At 43.3% G+C, this 17,851-nt stretch overlaps 1 protein-coding gene across 1 annotated transcript in view; it reads right to left on the bottom strand.

Annotated features, from left to right (window-relative positions):
- LOC106582035 (lambda-crystallin) overlaps positions 1–16,102 on the bottom strand; it is a 39,041-nt gene extending 22,939 nt beyond the window's left edge. Inside the window, exons 1-3 of the mRNA XM_082967296.1 lie at positions 15,298–16,102; positions 14,191–14,317; positions 5,494–5,610 (exon numbers count right to left, since the gene is read on the bottom strand). Coding sequence (XP_082823422.1) covers positions 5,494–5,610; positions 14,191–14,317; positions 15,298–15,338 — 285 coding nt within the window. The 5' untranslated portion in view covers positions 15,339–16,102. The remainder of the gene's footprint in view (positions 1–5,493; positions 5,611–14,190; positions 14,318–15,297) is intronic.
- Positions 16,103–17,851: the final 1,749 nt, after the last annotated feature.

The following is a 17,851-nucleotide window of genomic DNA, read 5'->3' as shown; positions in this document are numbered from 1 at the left end:
AAGAAAGTCTCACACTCCATATATATAACCTCCCAGTAATCTATTGGGTAAAAAAACACCAACGTCTCGGCATCACCAATGCCTTCTTCTGGGTGCGACTCTTTGTTTTCATAGCTTACAGTTTATTCCCCTTTAGTCAGCACCTCGACATTAAATACTTTTCTCTGGGTGTGTGCCAGCTCATGCTTTTTATTAGACTGAAAATGTCACATCTACAATGACTCAGGAATGGTGGTTTACAAAATGTTTCCCAGCTATCCTCATGATCCCCAGTCACAAGAGGGTTATGTACACTGCTGACATTAGTGTTTCAATACAAATACAAACCACATTGAGAAAAACATGACATGATTCGATGTGGTCATCGCTTCTTAATTAATTAATACAGAACACTGCTTGTGCTTAGTCGTGTTAAGTATCGCTCATCACAATCATATGCACAGACAAATGTCTGGAAGGACACGATGCTCTCTACCTCTGTCATGTTCATCTAAAGGAGTAGACCAAGGCGCAGCGTACTTAGAGTTTCACATGTTTAATAAATATGAAACTCACCAAAACAATACAGATGAAAACGAAGCATGACGTTCTGGGCTGCTCACAGGCAGCTACACAAACACAAGATCCCACAAAGCACAAGTGGGAAAAGGCTGCTTAAGTATGATTCCTAATCAGAGACAATGATAGACAGCTGCCTCTGATTAGGAACCATACTCGGCCCAAAACAAAGAAATACAAAAACATAGAAAAAGGAACATAGAACGCCCACCCTAGTCACACCCTGGCCTAACCAAAATGGAGAACAAAACCCTCTCTATGGTCAGGGCGTGACAGTACCCCCCCCCCCCCCCCCCCCCCAAAAAGGTGTGGACTCCGGCCGCAAAACCTGACTCTAAAGGGGAGGGTCCGGGTGGGCCTTCCTTACGGCTGTGCGGGACGTGGACCCCGCTCCATCTTCGGCTTGGCCCACTTAGGTGGCGCCTCTGGAGTGGGGACCCTCGCCGCCGACCCCAGACTGGGTACCCTCGCAGCGGGCCCTGGACAGGCGGGCGACTCTGGCAGCTCCGGACAGGCGGGCGACTCTGGCAGCTCCGGACAGGCGGGCGACTCTGGCAGCTCCGGACAGGCGGGCGACTCTGGCAGCTCCGGACAGGCGGGCGACTCTGGCAGCTCCGGACAGGCGGGCGACTCTGGCAGCTCCGGACAGGCGGGCGACTCTGGCAGCTCCGGACAGGCGGGCGACTCTGGCACAGGACTCACCAGGCTGGGGAGACATGCAGGAGGCCTGGCTCTGGGAGCAGGCACAGGACGCACCAGGCTGGGGAGACATGCAGGAGGCCTGGCTCTGGGAGCAGGCACAGGACGCACCAGGCTGGGGAGACATGCAGGAGGCCTGGCTCTGGGAGCAGGCACAGGACTCACCAGGCAGGGGAGACATGCAGGAGGCCTGGCTCTGGGAGCAGGCAAAGGATAGACCGGGTCCTGGAGACGTATGATTCCTAATCAGAGACAACGATAGACAGCTGCCTCTGATTAGGAACCATACTCGGCCCAAAACAAAGAAATACAAAAACATAGAAAACGAACATAGAACGCCCACCCTAGTCACACCCTGGCCTAACCAAAATAGAGAACAAAACCCTCTCTATGGCCAGGGCGTGACAACCTCACAATGCTCTTTCACCTTCTAACTAAACTAACCAGCTTGGATATACTACACAATGCCAGCAGGGCAGCTTAACACCTACAGGTATTTCTTTCTAAGCCCTGATGGCTCTCTTGTGGGCAGGTAAGGTGTGTTGGCCAGTCACCCGTGCAATGGTTACTATGTCTTTATTAGTAAAATAATAACTCCATGACAAAGTCGCATGTCACCAGATTAAACTAGCAGCAGTAACTGGCTGGGTCAGTGGCATACCTGACACATTCACAAATAAAATGGTATGTCCATCACATAAAGAGAGAGACAAAAAACAACAATTACCCACTGAGGCGGGACACATTGTGCCTAAAATATTTCACAAGTCTTAAGCGGGGAAAACGATTATAAAGCCTATTCATCCAAAATAAGGTTAGAATCAAAGGAGGAGTGAACTGCTGTCAGTGAGGAAATGTATCTGAACCAGGATGTCACATCTGTGTGTAGGAACGGACCAAAGCGCAGTGTGAGCTTCGTTCCACATCTTTATTATGTTGTGAAACTTAGCCAAACAAACAAAAAACTACAAACAAAACACAAACCGTGACGACAGAGGTGCAACATGCACTAACTCAAAATAATCTTCCACAAACACAGGTGGGAAAAACAACTACTTAATTAAATATGATCCCCAATTAGAGACAACGATGACCAGCCTCTAATTGGGAATCATACAAAAACCTCAACATAGAAAAAAGAAACTAGAAAACAACATAGAAAAAATTAACTAGATAAACCCCCCAGTCACGCCCTGACCTACTCTACCATAGAAAATAAGAGCACTCTATGGTCAGGACCTGACAGTACCCCCCCCCCCCCCAAAGGTGCGGACTCAGGCCGCAAAACCTGAAACCAAAAGGGAGGGTTGGGGGGGTGTCTAGTGTTGGTGGCGGCTCTGGTGCAGGACGAAGAACCTTCTCATCCTGTGGATCCGCCAGCATTGGAGACGGCTCTGGTGCAGGACGAAGAACCCTGGACCGCCTACCGTCGCCTACGCCATGGATCGCTGCTGGAGGCTTCGTGCCATGGATCATCACTGGAGGCTCCGGGCCATGGATCATCACTGGAGGCTTCGTGCCATGGATCATCACTGGAGGCTTTGTGCCATGGATTATCACTGGAGGCTCCGGGCCATGGATTATCACTGGAGGCTTCGTGCCATGGATTATCACTACAGGCTCCGCGCCATGGATCATCACTGGAGGCTCCGGGCCATGGATCATCACTGGAGGCTCCGGGCCATGGATTATCACTGGAGGCTTTGTGCCATGGATTATCACTACAGGCTCCGCGCCATGGATCATCACTGGAGGCTCCGGGCCATGGATCATCACTGGAGGCTCTGGGCCATGGATCATCACTACAGGCTCCGGGCCATGGATCATGACTGGAGGCTTCGTACGTGGAGCCGGAACAGGTCTCACCGGACTGAGGAGACATACTGGCAGCCTGATGCGGGGAGCTGCCACAGGGCTTACCAGGCTTGGGAGATGCACTGGAGACCGGGTGCGGGGAGCAGGCACAGGATATACTGGGCTGTGGAGGCGCACTGGAGGTCTGGAGTGTAGGGCTGGCATAACCCGTCCTGGCTGGATGCTCACTTTAGCGCCTGGCAAGTGCGGGGCGCTGGCACAGGACGCACTGGGCTGTGAAGGCGCACTGGCGACACAGTGCGTAGAGCTGGCGCAGGATATCCTGGACCGAGGAGGCGTACTGGAGACCAGGAGCGCTGAGCCGGCACAACCCGTCCTGGCTGAATGCTTACTTTAGCCCGGCAAATGCGGGGAGCCTGCCACAAGCGCACCGGGCTGTGAATGCGCACTGGGGATACCATACGCATCACCGCATAACACGGTGCCTGACTGGTCACACGCTCCCCACGGTAAGCAAGGGGAGTTGGCTCAGGTCTAAACCCTGACTCCGCCAATCTCCCCGTGTGCCCCCCCCGCAAATGTTTGTTTGGAGCTGCCTCTCGGGCTTCCGTCGTTGCCGTGCTAATTCATTGTATCGTCGCCGTTCCTCTCTCGCTGTTGCCGCCTGCTTCCACGGCAGGGTCTTGTCCCCTGCCATTACCTCCTCCCAGGTCCAGGATGTCCTCCACTCCCTTTCCTCCCGGGCCCAGGATCCCTGCTCATCCTGGGCACGCTGCTTGGTCCTTTGGTGGTGGGAGATTCTGTCACGTATATCGTATATCGTTCCACATCTTTATTATATTGTGAAACTTAGCCAAACAAACAATAAACTATAAACAAAACACAAACCGTGACGACAGAGGTGCAACATGCACTAACTCAAAATAATCTCCCACAAACACAGGTGGGAAAAACAACTACTTAATTAAATATGATCCCCAATTAGAGACAACGATGACCAGCTGCCCCTAATTGGGAATCATACAAAAACCCCAACATAGAAACTAGAGCACAACATAGAAAAAATAAACTAGATAAACCCCCCAGTCACACCCTGACCTACTCTACCATAGAAAATAAGAGCACTCTATGGTCAGGACGTGGCACAGGAAAGTGTGGTCTCAGATGGTGACAGGAGATACTCTGAATATTTCACAACAGAATTTCCCTGTAACTCTCTAAAACACACTCTATTGTTCTCCTCCACAATGTGACACGATGGTATGTTCCTGAAAGTTTTAATCGATACACTGTAATGATTAAGCGTGTGAAATACCATGTAGCAATCTCCCACGTGACCCCTGTCTATTTTGGTTTGAGGACCACACTTCCTGGCTCGCGTGGTGTATTTGTGAGCATGTGCGTGACTAAGACCAGATGAAATAATTAATTCAATGGTAATGTGGACTCTCCCAGTCATATCCTCCTAAACCTTCCATAACAGGAAATGTCTGAAAGCCAACCCTTCTAAGGAAGGGATGGGCAAACTGAATCTTTACAGTCTCCTGGCTTTTGTTCTAGATTGAGATCAGAGTATGTGAGTGGATCGGAGCAAGCAGTGGAGCGTGCCCAATTTTACTGGAGCAAGTTTCCCAAAGGCTGGAACGTCGGCCTTCTCGCTCACTCCAATTTCGCTCCAGTAGCGCTCACTTCACAAGCTCAGTGTATGTCAGGCACAGCAGAAAGGAACGCGGTGGGTAGCTAGCTAAGTTGGTCATTGTAGCAATGTATTTATAAAGTGAAAATCAGATCTCTTAAAAGTTTCGTTAATTTTCATTCTATTATCTAAACAATAGGCCATCATTGATTTTGGCTCAATAGGTCTGGCATATTACCTCTTTCAAGGATCTTTCTGTTTTGATAGGGTTATTTTACCTAAAATCCTTTAGGCCTACCTACAGAAAAACACATACTCATCCCTGCCCAGCCTGGCAAGAGTCCCAAGGGTGTTTAGCATTCCCAGTGGCTCTGCAAGCACTGAGCGCATATTCTCCGCTGCTGGCGTGTTCTCTAGGCACCATCACCTGAAGACACAGACTCAAGCCAAACTCATGTTTCTAAAAATGAATTCAAAGGCACTGTAGATGGAGCCTAATAAGGTATTTTTTGTTTAATTTCAATTTAATTCGAAGTAAGTCACAGACAATATATGTGAATTTGGAGCAGCAGTTTTTTTCCTTTGAGCGAGGAGCGTTTGGAAAGGACGTGGAGTGCCGGAGCTTTGCGCAAGCACCACTCCATGTGCGTTGAGCGGGATTTTCGACCGCTCAACTCTGCTCACATTCTCTGATTGAGATGCATCCTAGCGAAGTGTTATTGCTATTTCAGCATGAAAGGCCATTTTCCTCAAAGATGATACTCATACCAGTCAGCCTACTGTACCTGGATGAAGAAGGTTCCCGCTAGTGCCTGAGGGAGGTCGTGGCTGCTCAGTAGGGCTAGCTGCTCTGAGGCACTCAGCTGCCCGCTCAGTATGTGAGCTTCCTGCAGCTCCTCAAGCTGTTTCCTGGGCCACCACACAAGGAAACTGGGTTAACACACACACACTCGCAGGCGCACCCAAGGTCTTTTTCAATGACCCATAACTATACAGAAACGTATTGACCTCTGGAATATGAAGGAGAGTCATTGCGTGCCACCTGACTACATAATTAATACACTAACACTGTGTCTGTACCTGTCCGATTGATCCCATTTCAAAAACCATGGGAGACTGGCAAAACACAATAACAACAGACAGGTTGAGAACTTCACCACCTTGTGAATGGGCTGAACATTAGTGGTTTCACTAGACTGCATTGTGTACCTGACAGCCATTATGTAAATACAATGACAGTCATTAACAGAGAAATATCAAACTGAAGTGAAACCTCAGGGCACATATCTGAACTCAGTGTAACCATGAGGAGAACTGAATGTTATCAGGTTGGTTCTCAAGCCAACAATATATGCACTGGTCCATTCCCTATGCTTTCGAGGCTGCTTTTCATACTGTCATTTCAAAGTGAAGTAAATGAAAACTTTATACGTAAACATGTCTTTCCGGTAGCTCTACGCTGAGGCCAGTGGTATGAGGGATGGAGTTGTTTCAGTGGCGTGTGTCAGTTTGTTTAATAGGTAACCAAGCAAGATAGACTCTAAAAGCTCAAGAATGCCCCCTACTGTCCAAAACATATTTTTTTTTTACCCATGTGCAGTTGAGCAAACTTAGTATAAAAGTGCAAAACAGCATGGTATAGAGAAGGGTTTCCCAATCCTCTCCTCTGGGACCACCAGATTTTTGACTTATAGCACAAATTTGTTGGGAAGTACTGGTATAGAAACCTGAAGATAAGACATACTGTGGCTCAAACTGTTACGATATACTGTAGCAAATAGCTATTTATTTTACTTCATCATAACACAGCAGGTCTGGGATTTGTTTACAGTCATGAAAAATTAGCAGGTTGTTATTTATAAATACTTTTAGAGACCAACCTCAAAGTGTCTGTACAGTATGATGCTGAATGTGAAACTCTTCTAAATGAATCATAACAGAACATTTCTGGACTAGGCTAGTAGTTCTCTCCCTAATGTCACTCTAAGAACCTTTTCCCATCATCCAGAGCCTTGAGCTTAAAATACCCTGGGTTAAAGTTAAACCAAAGATTTGTATAACTAACCCAAGATAGACCAGAGCCTGTCGTTTTCAATGGGAGCAAATTAATCATAGTGGGCAGAACATGCAAGGAGGCAGGCAGTGCCAAGCAGGAGCTAGTGAGATCCTACTGGTGCATTCTAGCATTTATTTGCATATTTCTGTGATGTGTGTGTGTGTAATAATTCAATTCGCCCTTGCACTCCTTCTAAACAACGCACTTTTTTTGAAACTTTGGCAAAGGGTAAAGTCTACAAAACACTCTGCTTGTCTCTGAGTCTAGTTTTGGGTCACTGGGCTTCTTCTCATCACCATATTTGGTAGTGAGTGAAAATGCCAACCGGATGCTTTACATTTATACATCCGGTGAAATATCTGGCTCATTGTTCTATCTGTGGTTAAATCCTATTACATATAGTTTTTAAAAAACTAAAGCATCATGTCGTAATGTTCAACCATGTTTTTAACACGGTACTACAATATGGTTGTTGACTGATTTATACTTTTTTTTATTTCATAATAATTAAGGAGTGGGGTAATGCCCATTTTTTGGCTTTATTGAAGAGATAGTAAAGTGTTGGAAAGCCGGGAAGTCAAAGGGCAGCAGGACAGATTTTAATCCATGCCGACTCTGTCATACATGTGTGCCGGGGTCAGTAGCTGTAACCGGCCACACAGGGTTTATACAGTTAAAAGGATTCACTGATCATGTTTTGTTCTTGTGCCTTCAGTGTGAGTGCAAAAAGGACTGAGGGGTATTTAGGTCATATATGAGTTATGTGTGAGTTGATGTTGTTATGAGGCATTTTGTTAATGTTTTGTTACGTGAATTAAGTTATCAATGTTCTTAAACCGAACTTCAATTAAACTACTCAGTCTGCCCCCCCAGAGTGTGTAAGATTCTGGTTGAATGAAGCAGACGGATAGCCAGCCCACAAGGGTCAAAACGTTTATCTATGAGAGCTCTGAAATCCTTACAATGTACAAAGCCTTTTATATTAACACACACACATCAGTAGAGAACTCCACCCCGCTTTAGGCGGCTGTATTTTTCCACAGTACACATACATTCCTTATCAACCTTGCCACCTGTCTTCTAATCTCCTGCCAACTAGCCGTTCCCAGGCCATTGTTTCTCTCCCTAACTTAGGGAGGCATCTTCTGTTCCTTTCCCAAGGTCGTCTTATCAACTCTGCCCTGCTCATTTTTGGAATATAGTTTTTAACCCATTATTATAGCCTTATTTCGAATACATTTCAACAGGTTATAGGGTTTCTGAGTGAAATCATTTAGTCAAACCTTTAATCATATAATTTCCATTACAATCCACCCGATTGACTAAATATTTCACATACACTAACACATCTATTTTTATTGGATTCAGAAATTTCACACAAAATCTAACTAATTCAGTAATGTTACACAAAATCAAACTAATTCAGGACATCAAAGAAAACAAATGCATATACTGTCAACACATACTTATCGATGACTGTTCTAAGCCTACTCCAATCATAGCACTTTGGATCAGGATTTTTGTTATGGCCTTTACTTAAAGAAACAGTCTTCCTAAACTCTAAAGATGGTCTCATCTAACATGGGCTCCTCATAATTGAATGAATCCTCCACCAGGCTCGGCGGTAAGTTTTTGTCATCCCACTGATCTGAACTTGGAATCGGTCCGTATCTCACTATCTGCTCCGTTATCGATCTCTCCAGAATCCTGGAAATGAGACCTCTCGCACACGGGACCAAACAACAACCACACAACACAAACACACTCATACAGGTGAAAGCAGCCCACAATATCGTACTTACAACACTTTTCCATTTCTTGAACATGTTATCAAACCATCCTGTCAGGAAAGTATCCACACCCGAATTCTCTGCTAAGTCATTAGCTAATGTGGTTAACCCTGCCAGGGCCTTAGTCACTGATCCAGCTGAAGCTGTGTTATCAGGAACGTACGTACGTGCAGCAATGAAACCCCATCATTCTACCCACACCGCCCTTTTCTGCCAATAACATATTGAGAGTCAGTCTATTTTACCAGGTCATGAGGGAGGTGGCGGATAATTGGTCAGAGAACCCCTTTACTACATCCCCGGTTTCATTCATGAATCTCTGTTGATTATAAAAGATGTCCTTAATCCAATCCACATTTTTATTTATTGTCAACCACCAAAATAATGTAGTGTTAAAGCCTTCACATATTTGATTCATAGCTTTGTATTAATCTGGAACTTCCCTGAGGATGCCAATAGCATCCATCTAGACAAAGCTACTCCCATCCTGGTCAAAACTCCTCCTGTGCCTACTTTAGCCTCCTATAACTGGCCTCTGATGACTAATTCGAACTGGTTGGACCAATAACCCCAGGCGCAAGTTCCTAACCACCCTTTGTGGTAATTTCTGTTGTATGTGTCCTTTGCTGGTACTAGCCCACTCTACATCAGTTATAGGTACTGTGAGGTTAAGAATTTTCTACTGTACTTTCAAACCTAAGTCAGTCACATTAACGATTGCATTATAGCCATTAAAATCATCTAAGTTCTCGGTGCCATTCTTGTATCTAGAACACTGGTACTCATCAGGAATTTAAGTGAACCGAGGTGGGTTGGCTGAGTACTTCAATCTGGCCCACCCAATCCCTGTAAAGTTATTTGCTTTCCTCGGGAATCGTTTAATGTTTACCTTAAATTCTACATCTTGATCTTCTTTGGCTCCTTATTCTGTACGTCACTCAGTGTATTATATAGTTTATATTTTCATTCTTATAAATGACAACAGTGTCGTATGATTAGTACCGGAAGGTGGTGGATCTGAATGTATCAGAAAGATTACCAAGACTATGATGCAGCTCAGAGTCTCTACTCTTCCCAAAAACCGCCAACCCTCTCCTGCCCTTAATCGATCTGCTAGGTACTGCCCCATACTCACACCTCTAGGAACACACACAGTGATGAACGGTCGGGATAGGGAATCTTCGTTAAGGAGGTAACCCCCGGACCCTGTTGGTACTCAGTTCTTCTCCTAACTCTGTGTGTGATCAGCAGTGCTCATATGTGTACATACCTTCTTGCAGTGGATAACGTGGACCCAAGTGACTCTCTCAGTTTTTCTAATTGCAAAGGCAGTGGTTTAACAGACCCTGGTATGGGCCTTCCCAACGGGGCTGCTTCCAGTCTTTTCTCCTCAGGGAATGGATCCGCACCCAGTCTCCTGGTTGGATTGAGTGAATCACCTTCTCCTGTAATTCACCTGTTGGACACAAAATCTTGGACATACGGGTTTGGTTAACAAACAGTCTTCTCATGTGCTCTGCTAGTATTTCTTCAACTTCTATGTCTACCTGTTCTGGTATCTCTAACTCTGGCATTCTATTTGTTCAACCCGATTAGCTAAAATGTCATCCATCATTTAAAGAGATAGATCCTAGTAAACCAACTCTAGGGATAATATCTTGACCTCATATTTTAGTTACCATAATCATGTCCACCAAGTAAGTTGGGAACGCTTCTACCCATTTGCTATACTTATCTATTAATTGTTAAACACCCCTTCTTCCCCTCTCTTCGGAATAGTTCAATAAGTCCATTTCCAAATGTTGGAATGGATATCCTACAAAAAAATAGTTTTTTCTTTTTTTAAGTAGTTATTCTCTAGGCCACTAGGTCTTTCCTAACCTGCAGTGTTTCCTTACCTGCTCTATCACCTGTTCTACCATCCTACCCCCTGTTGACACCTGGCTCCGCCCATGTGTCAATATTGCCGCATATCTAAACAGTGTCTTTGGTAAGATTAGTAAATTATCCTTATGTCAGACCTTCTCTTGTGGGATTGCCCCCTTTCATGTTCCACATGTCCAATTCTCCCTGGGGAATTCGTTCTTGGCTATCCTGTAACAATTATCTGTCAAGTGTAAACTTAAAATCAAAACTAAAATACATGCCAATGGAGCCGATAGTCTCTCCATGAATTAATATCCTAAAGCTAAGCGAACCAAACTAAATTCTCTTCCTATCTTATATTCTTATTATGTCTTTACTGTCTGTCCCAGTATTATTTCTGTCCTCTCCTGTTTATAATTTAACTATGCTGGTCTCCACTCACTAACTGTTATCTAATTCTTCTGTGTCTCTTTTATCTTCTCTTCCTGGCTTATGCTCTCCTCCTGCTACTTCCAACCCATCAAGGTCTCAGCAGTGCAGGGGAGGACTTCTCCGTCTGCCCTACCTTCTATCTGTCTGTCGCTCTTTCTCATAACAGTCAGTATCAAATATGGGTTGTTTCCAAATATTGACTAAATGTCTCACTGTCTCCCTGGTTGCACTCCTGGATTTGAGAAAAATCAACATGTCTTAATATCAAGATTATTCCATAGCTACTTAAGTTTATCTCGATACCCTCAATTATCCTGGATCACCTACAGATGTCATATATTCCTGTCCCATTGGCTTAGAATATATCCTAAATACTTGACATAAGTCTACCATTATTAAACTTATCTTGCTAAGATTATAGCCTTATTCCACAAGAAAATATAATAATACTATTATATAAATACCACCGCCTTGTTGTGTTAAATCTTTTCCACTGAATTCAACAACAGCTGACTACCTAAGGGAATATGAACTTGGCTAGATAATGTACAGGAATACTACTACTGGTCAAAAGATATTCAAATAACATAATCCGATCAAAATGACTAATCTGAACTACTCCACAAAGAAAAAATCATTGTACCATTGTCGTCATTCTGTCTTCTCATTGGTTAAAATTACCAATTGTGTCTAAGAACTTTAACTCCATCATAATTATCAGTTCTACAAATTTCCTTAAAATCAGTATCACAAATGACCTTAAATTCACTATCCAAATGGCTTTTCAATGGGGCTGATCAGACCACAAAGGGAAGCCATTATAGAGGTCAAGAGTCATACCACCCCTTCACAGAAGTGTTTCTTAATTTATTAGACAAATTAAAGAAAGACCTTCAACAGTTGTCAACATATGTGTGTATCTCAGGTTCCCAGAACATTTCCCTTATCCAAAGACTTCACGTGTTTAATTAAAACTCAGAAAACAAAACTTCAACGATTCCATGTGTGTGTATACCGCCTTGTGGAACCCGAAATCCTGTCCCTAGGAATTTGAAACGCTCCTTTTTCCAGAAAATACAACCACTTGGTCAGCATTTCATCATACTACACCGATTCAGAAACCCAAACATTGACTACAAACAAAACCTAATGATACTTATAATTCCATTGTACTCCCCCAATCATGAATTTTAATCTACATCAATGTATGTGTATGCTTAACCTGTTGGGGCTAGGGGGCAGTATTTGCACGGCTGGATAAAAAAACGTACCCGATTTAAACTGGTTACTACTCTTGCCCAGAAACGAGAATATGCATATAATTAGTAGATTTGGATAGAAAACACAAAAGTTTCTAAAACTGTTTGAATGCTGTCTGTGAGTATAACAAAACTCATATGGCAGGCCAAAACCTAAGAAGATTCCATACAGGAAGTGCCCTGTCAGACAATTTGTTCTCCTTCTGTGTCATCTCTATCGAAAATACAGCATCTCTGCTGTAACGTGACATTTTCTAAGGCTTCCATTGGCTCTCAGAAGGCACCAGAAAGTGGAATGACGTCTCTCCTGTCTCTGGTCGAAAAACAGCAGGAGATTTTGTGAGTGGTCAGGCTGGGAACAGTGACAGTGGCGATGAGAATTCTCCATTTTTTTCTTTCAGCCTTTGAATGAATACAACGTCGCCCGGTTGGAATATTATCGCTATTTTACGAGAAAAATCACATAAAAATAGATTTTAAACAGCGTTTGACATGCTTTGAAGTACGGTAATGGAATATGTTGACATTTTTTTGTCATGAAATGCGCTCGCGCGTCACCCTTCGGATACTGACCTGAACGCACGAACAAAACGGAGCTATTTGAACATAACTATGGATTATTTGGAACCAAAATAACATTTGTTGTTGAAGTAGAAGTCCTGGGAGTGCATTCTGACGAAGAACAGCAAAGGTAATCCAATTGTTCTTATTGTAAATCTGAGTTTGGTGAGGGCCAAACTTGGTGGGTGTCAAATTAGCTAGCCGTGATGGCCGGGCTATGTACTCAGAATATTGCAAAATGTGCTTTCGCCGAAAAGCTATTTTAAAATCTGACACCGCGATTGCATAAAGGAGTTCTGTATCTATAATTCTTTAAATAATTGTTATGTATTTTGTGAACGTTAATCGTGAGTAATTTAGTAAATTCACCGGAGGTTTGCGGTGGGTATGCTAGTTCTGAACATCACATGCTAATGTAAAAAGCTGGTTTTTGATATAAATATGAACTTGATTGAACAAAGCATGCATGTATTGTATAACATAATGTCCTAGGAGTGTCATCTGATGAAGATCATCAAAGGTTAGTGCTGCATTTCGATGTGGTTTTGGTTTTTGTGACATATATGCTTGCTTTGAAAATGGCTGTGTGATTATTTTTGGCAGGGTACTCTCCTGACATAATCTAATGTTTTGCTTTCGCTGTAAAGCCTTTTTGAAATCGGACAATGTGGTTAGATTAACGAGAGTCTTGTCTTTAAAATGGTGTAAAATAATCATATGTTTGAGAAATTGAAGTTATAGCATTTTTGAGGTATTTGTATTACGCGCCACACGATTCCAAACGTCCCACCTTGCCCAGGGAGGTTAACATACATACTTCAGTTGACTTCCATCTGTCCCGGAGGAAAGAATCCTACTCAAACACATCAGACAATACAATGTTTAATTAAGTGAAATCAACACCAAAAATAAACAATAAACACTAAACAGACCCATAACCCCTTTTCAGCAATCAAATCACTTCAACCTGTTGCATAAATTTAGTAAAAACAATTAATGATCTTCTGTCTGTACAGGGTCTGAAGTTCCAATGTATGCAGATGATACATTGATCAATGTTTCACACAAAGAAAACAACTGATGCCCCTGAGACAGATGTCTATGTATCAGGGGAAAAGTTCCATGTGATATCTGATTTTAAGTTCCACGGCCTCATACTTGATTCCAACCTCTCTTTTAAAAAGCAAATGAAAAAGGTAATTCAAATAACCAAATGCAACCTAGCTAATTTCCAAAACATATGAAATTGTTTTGCTACAGAGGTACCAAAACTATACTTCAAGGGCTCAGAGCGAGTGACGTCACCGATTGAAACGCTATTAGCGCGCACCACCGCGGTTACACTCACCCCCCCCTTACAAAGAGCACGTCCTCGCGTTAGCTTGCGACTCTATGTCCCATATCTCACTCCGCTATATTAGGTTTCCCTTCTTCCATAGAATAGTCAGACCAAGTTTTGTTATAGGGTTTCTGAGTGAAATCATTTAGTCAAACCTTTAATCATATAATTTCCATTACATGTTTCGCCTTATTTTCCAGGACTGACCTGACCTCCTGGAAGGCCCTGGCAGCCTGGTTGTCATAGATCTTCACTCTGTAGCCCCCACTCATAAACACCATGGCCCAGGAGCGTCCAATCAACCCACTGAAATACACACACAACAACAGAGCTAACATTTATTTAACATACGGAAATGTATGAACACACTACTTGTGTAGTTGCTTTCGATATAAGCATATATATATATATATATATATATATACACATACACACACACACACACACACACACACACACACACACACACACTGTACAAAACATTACTATTGCAACTCAATATTAGGAAGATGTTCTTAATGTTTTGTACATAGTATAATAGGAGTGGTCATCGATTTTGGGGGTCAGTCCAAAGGTGAACACAAGTTAATTTAAAAACGAACAATAATGAAGTCAAAACGTAAACCTTCTTATATGACAAGCATTTGAGGCTCTAATTGTTCAACAGTGACAGTGCAGACATTTTGAGTGCCCTCAACATCCCTCAGGATTGTCCAGAAATGGTGACTAGAGAAGGTGGCAGGAATAACAGGAAGCAAAGGAAGAAAAGTGATGAATGTTTTTAAAATAAACTGCCAGCATCATCAACATAGGCATATGATGGCCATATGAGAGGGCTATTGTTTTTTACTACTATATTAGATTCTAAATGTTCATCAAAACAGAAATACATTTCCAACCAGATATCATGATCACATCATATGCCTATAGCTAGCACAACATTCTGACCAGATATGGCACATTCCGTGTAGCTATACAGTAGTTAGCTATAAAATAAAGATAAAGACAAAGTATTCTCTCTAGTATTGATGCATTGCACAACAAATATGAATACAATATCTGTAACGCCAAATATTCAGTGTCATGAAAATAAACTAATTAGTTTAATTTAGTTGGTGATCAGCCAACCCTACTCTAGCGCGAAGTTCACATGCATAAGCAAGTACTGTCCGTAGCTAACGTTAGATCCTGTAGAATAGTCGCTACTAGCTAAGTTAGCTAGCCCAGTTACTGGAGCAAGATTGGTTAGACAGGTAAAGCTCGTAAAATGTTAAGTTTCTGTTCACCTGCCAATAACTGTAATAGTCTTTGCCTCAGAGGAACTCATGTTGCAGGTTTGCTTAGCAGTACGTTATTGCAATATTGTAAATTCTCAAAAAAGTCTGCGTACAAACAGTGTTTCCAACTAATTTGCAGGGTAAGTTGCTAGAGGCAGGTTGATTTGTTGCTAAAAGTTGCTAAATGACGTTGTCATGTCAATGCGTGATAACGTAAAACTGCGATAACGTAAAACAATAACGTTACTCAAATTGACTGGCCATTTCTGCAAAAAATATGATTTGACATTTGTTCAGGTACAGACTCCCACTCTTTTCTGTACTTCTGGCTGTACATTATTGATTGAGGCATGTTGATTGATGTTGTAAGTTCTGTTCAAGATCAAACATTCGTGACCAACTATATTCATTGGGTTTGGCTCGTCAAAACCCGTGCTACTGCTACTGCAGTCAGCCAACAATGATTTACAATTTGCTGAAATTGCTGCTGGCCTGCTAATGCCTGTGCACGAGCTGAGCGCCTGCTGGTGACGTCACTCAAAAGGCACTTTTGCAGCCAGGCACATGTGTTGTGACTGAGTGTGTGACAGAGAAAATCGTTTTTGTGTCATTTAGAGGGGAAAAGCATTTTAGCGTTTGAGTCACCTTTCAAAAGTTGCTAAAAGTTAAATAATTTGGCATCACTGCTTACAAATCCTACAACCCACCCTGCTAGTCACGTGATTGTATAGTGCCCTAAAATGTTCAAAATAAAAAGATGGAACAAAATACATCAATTTACCGATTTGCATTATTTTATTAATCATGTGGTAATGCTCTTGGTCATACTTTTGACATTCTAGGCTGATAACATTGGATAAAAGAGACGAGTTAGGGTCTCCACACTGACTATATCGTAAAAATTCATGAAATCGAAAATGTGCTTTTTGGTCTTAATTTAAAGTTAGGGTTAGGTGTAAGGCTAGCTGTGTGGTAAGGGTTAAGGTTATGTTTAAAATACAATTTTAATTAGATCAATTGTAGACATAGGCGTGGTGTAACTTCAGATATTAGAGGAAGGACGAGATGGGAATCCCATTCGCCAATGAATGGAGGAACATATAGCGCCTCACCCAGAAGACTGTCGACCAATCGCGTTCACGTTATCATGCTGCATCAAGCGGTTGCTAAACTAATCGTCAGGGTATGAGTCAAGAATATGGAGCGAGATACCTGCCAAAAGGTTGATGTACGTATCTTTCTAAGGTCTTCGAAAGCCAAGTTAACAAATAGATCACCGACCATTTCGAATCCCACCGTACCTTCTCCATGGGTGAAGGTCATGGGTGCACCTCAACCACGCTCAAGGTCCTAATCAATATCATAACCGCCATCAATAAGAGACAATTCTGTGCAGCTGTATTCATCGACCTGGCCAAGGCTTTCGTCCCTCCCACTCTGTCTGCCGTATTCTCTCTCTTTGTTCTTGTTTCCTTATTAGGATGCCGGTGGGCGGAGCTGGGAGGGTCATCAGCTACATGGGAAACACCTGGGTCCGGGTGTGTCCCATGATAAATATACCTCTTTCACATTCATGGGGGGGACTCTCTCCATGCAGACACCTTGGTTGATTTCTGTTGTGGTAGTTTTGTGGCTTTTTGGTTGTTTGCTTTGGCACCCTTCAACACCCTGCATTATTACATTTATGCATGCAAACACTCACTTTGATTACTGATTACACACACACACACACCATTGTTAATTACTTAGTTTACTTTATTTAATAAATATACACTGCTCAAAAAAAATAAAGGGAACACTTTAACAACACAATGTAACTCCAAGTCAATCACACTTCTGTGAAATCACTCTGTCCACTTAGGAAGCAACACTGATTGACAATAAATGTCACATGCTGTTGTGCAAATGGAATAGACAACAGGTGGAAATTATAGGCAATTAGCAAGACACCCAATAAAGGAGTGGTACTGCAGGTGGGGACCACAGAACACTTCTCAGTTCCTATGCTTCCGGGCTGATGTTTTGGTCCCTTTTGAATGCTGGCGGTGCTTTCACTCTAGTGGTAGCATGAGACGGAGTCTATAACCCACACAAGTGGCTCAGGTAGTGCAGCTCATCCAGGATGGCACATCAATGCAAGCTGTGGCAAGAAGGTTTGCTGTGTCTGTCAGCGTAGTGTCCAGAGCATGGAGGCGCTACCAGGAGACAGGCCAGTACATCAGGAGACGTGGAGGAGGCCGTAGGAGGGCAACAACCCAGCAGCAGGACCGCTACCTCCGCCTTTGTGCAAGGAGGAGCAGGAGGAGCACTGCCAGAGCCCTGCAAAATGACCTCCAGCAGGCCACAAATGTGCATGTGTCTGCTCAAACGGTCAGAAACAGACTCCATGAGGGTGGTATGAGGGCCCGACATCCACAGGTGAGGGTTGTGCTTACAGCCCAACACCGTGCAGGACGTTTGGCATTTGCCAGAGAACACCAAGATTGGCAAATTTGCCACTGGTGCCCTGTGCTCTTCACAGATGAAAGCAGGTTCACACTGAGCACGTGACAGACGTGACAGA

This window comes from Salmo salar, chromosome 21, assembly GCF_965601325.2.
Source record: "Salmo salar chromosome 21, fSalSal1, whole genome shotgun sequence".
NCBI classification, from domain to species: Eukaryota; Metazoa; Chordata; class Actinopteri; order Salmoniformes; family Salmonidae; genus Salmo; species Salmo salar.
Note: the sequence above shows the minus strand (reverse complement) of the source record. Positions and strands in the feature narration are given on the sequence as shown.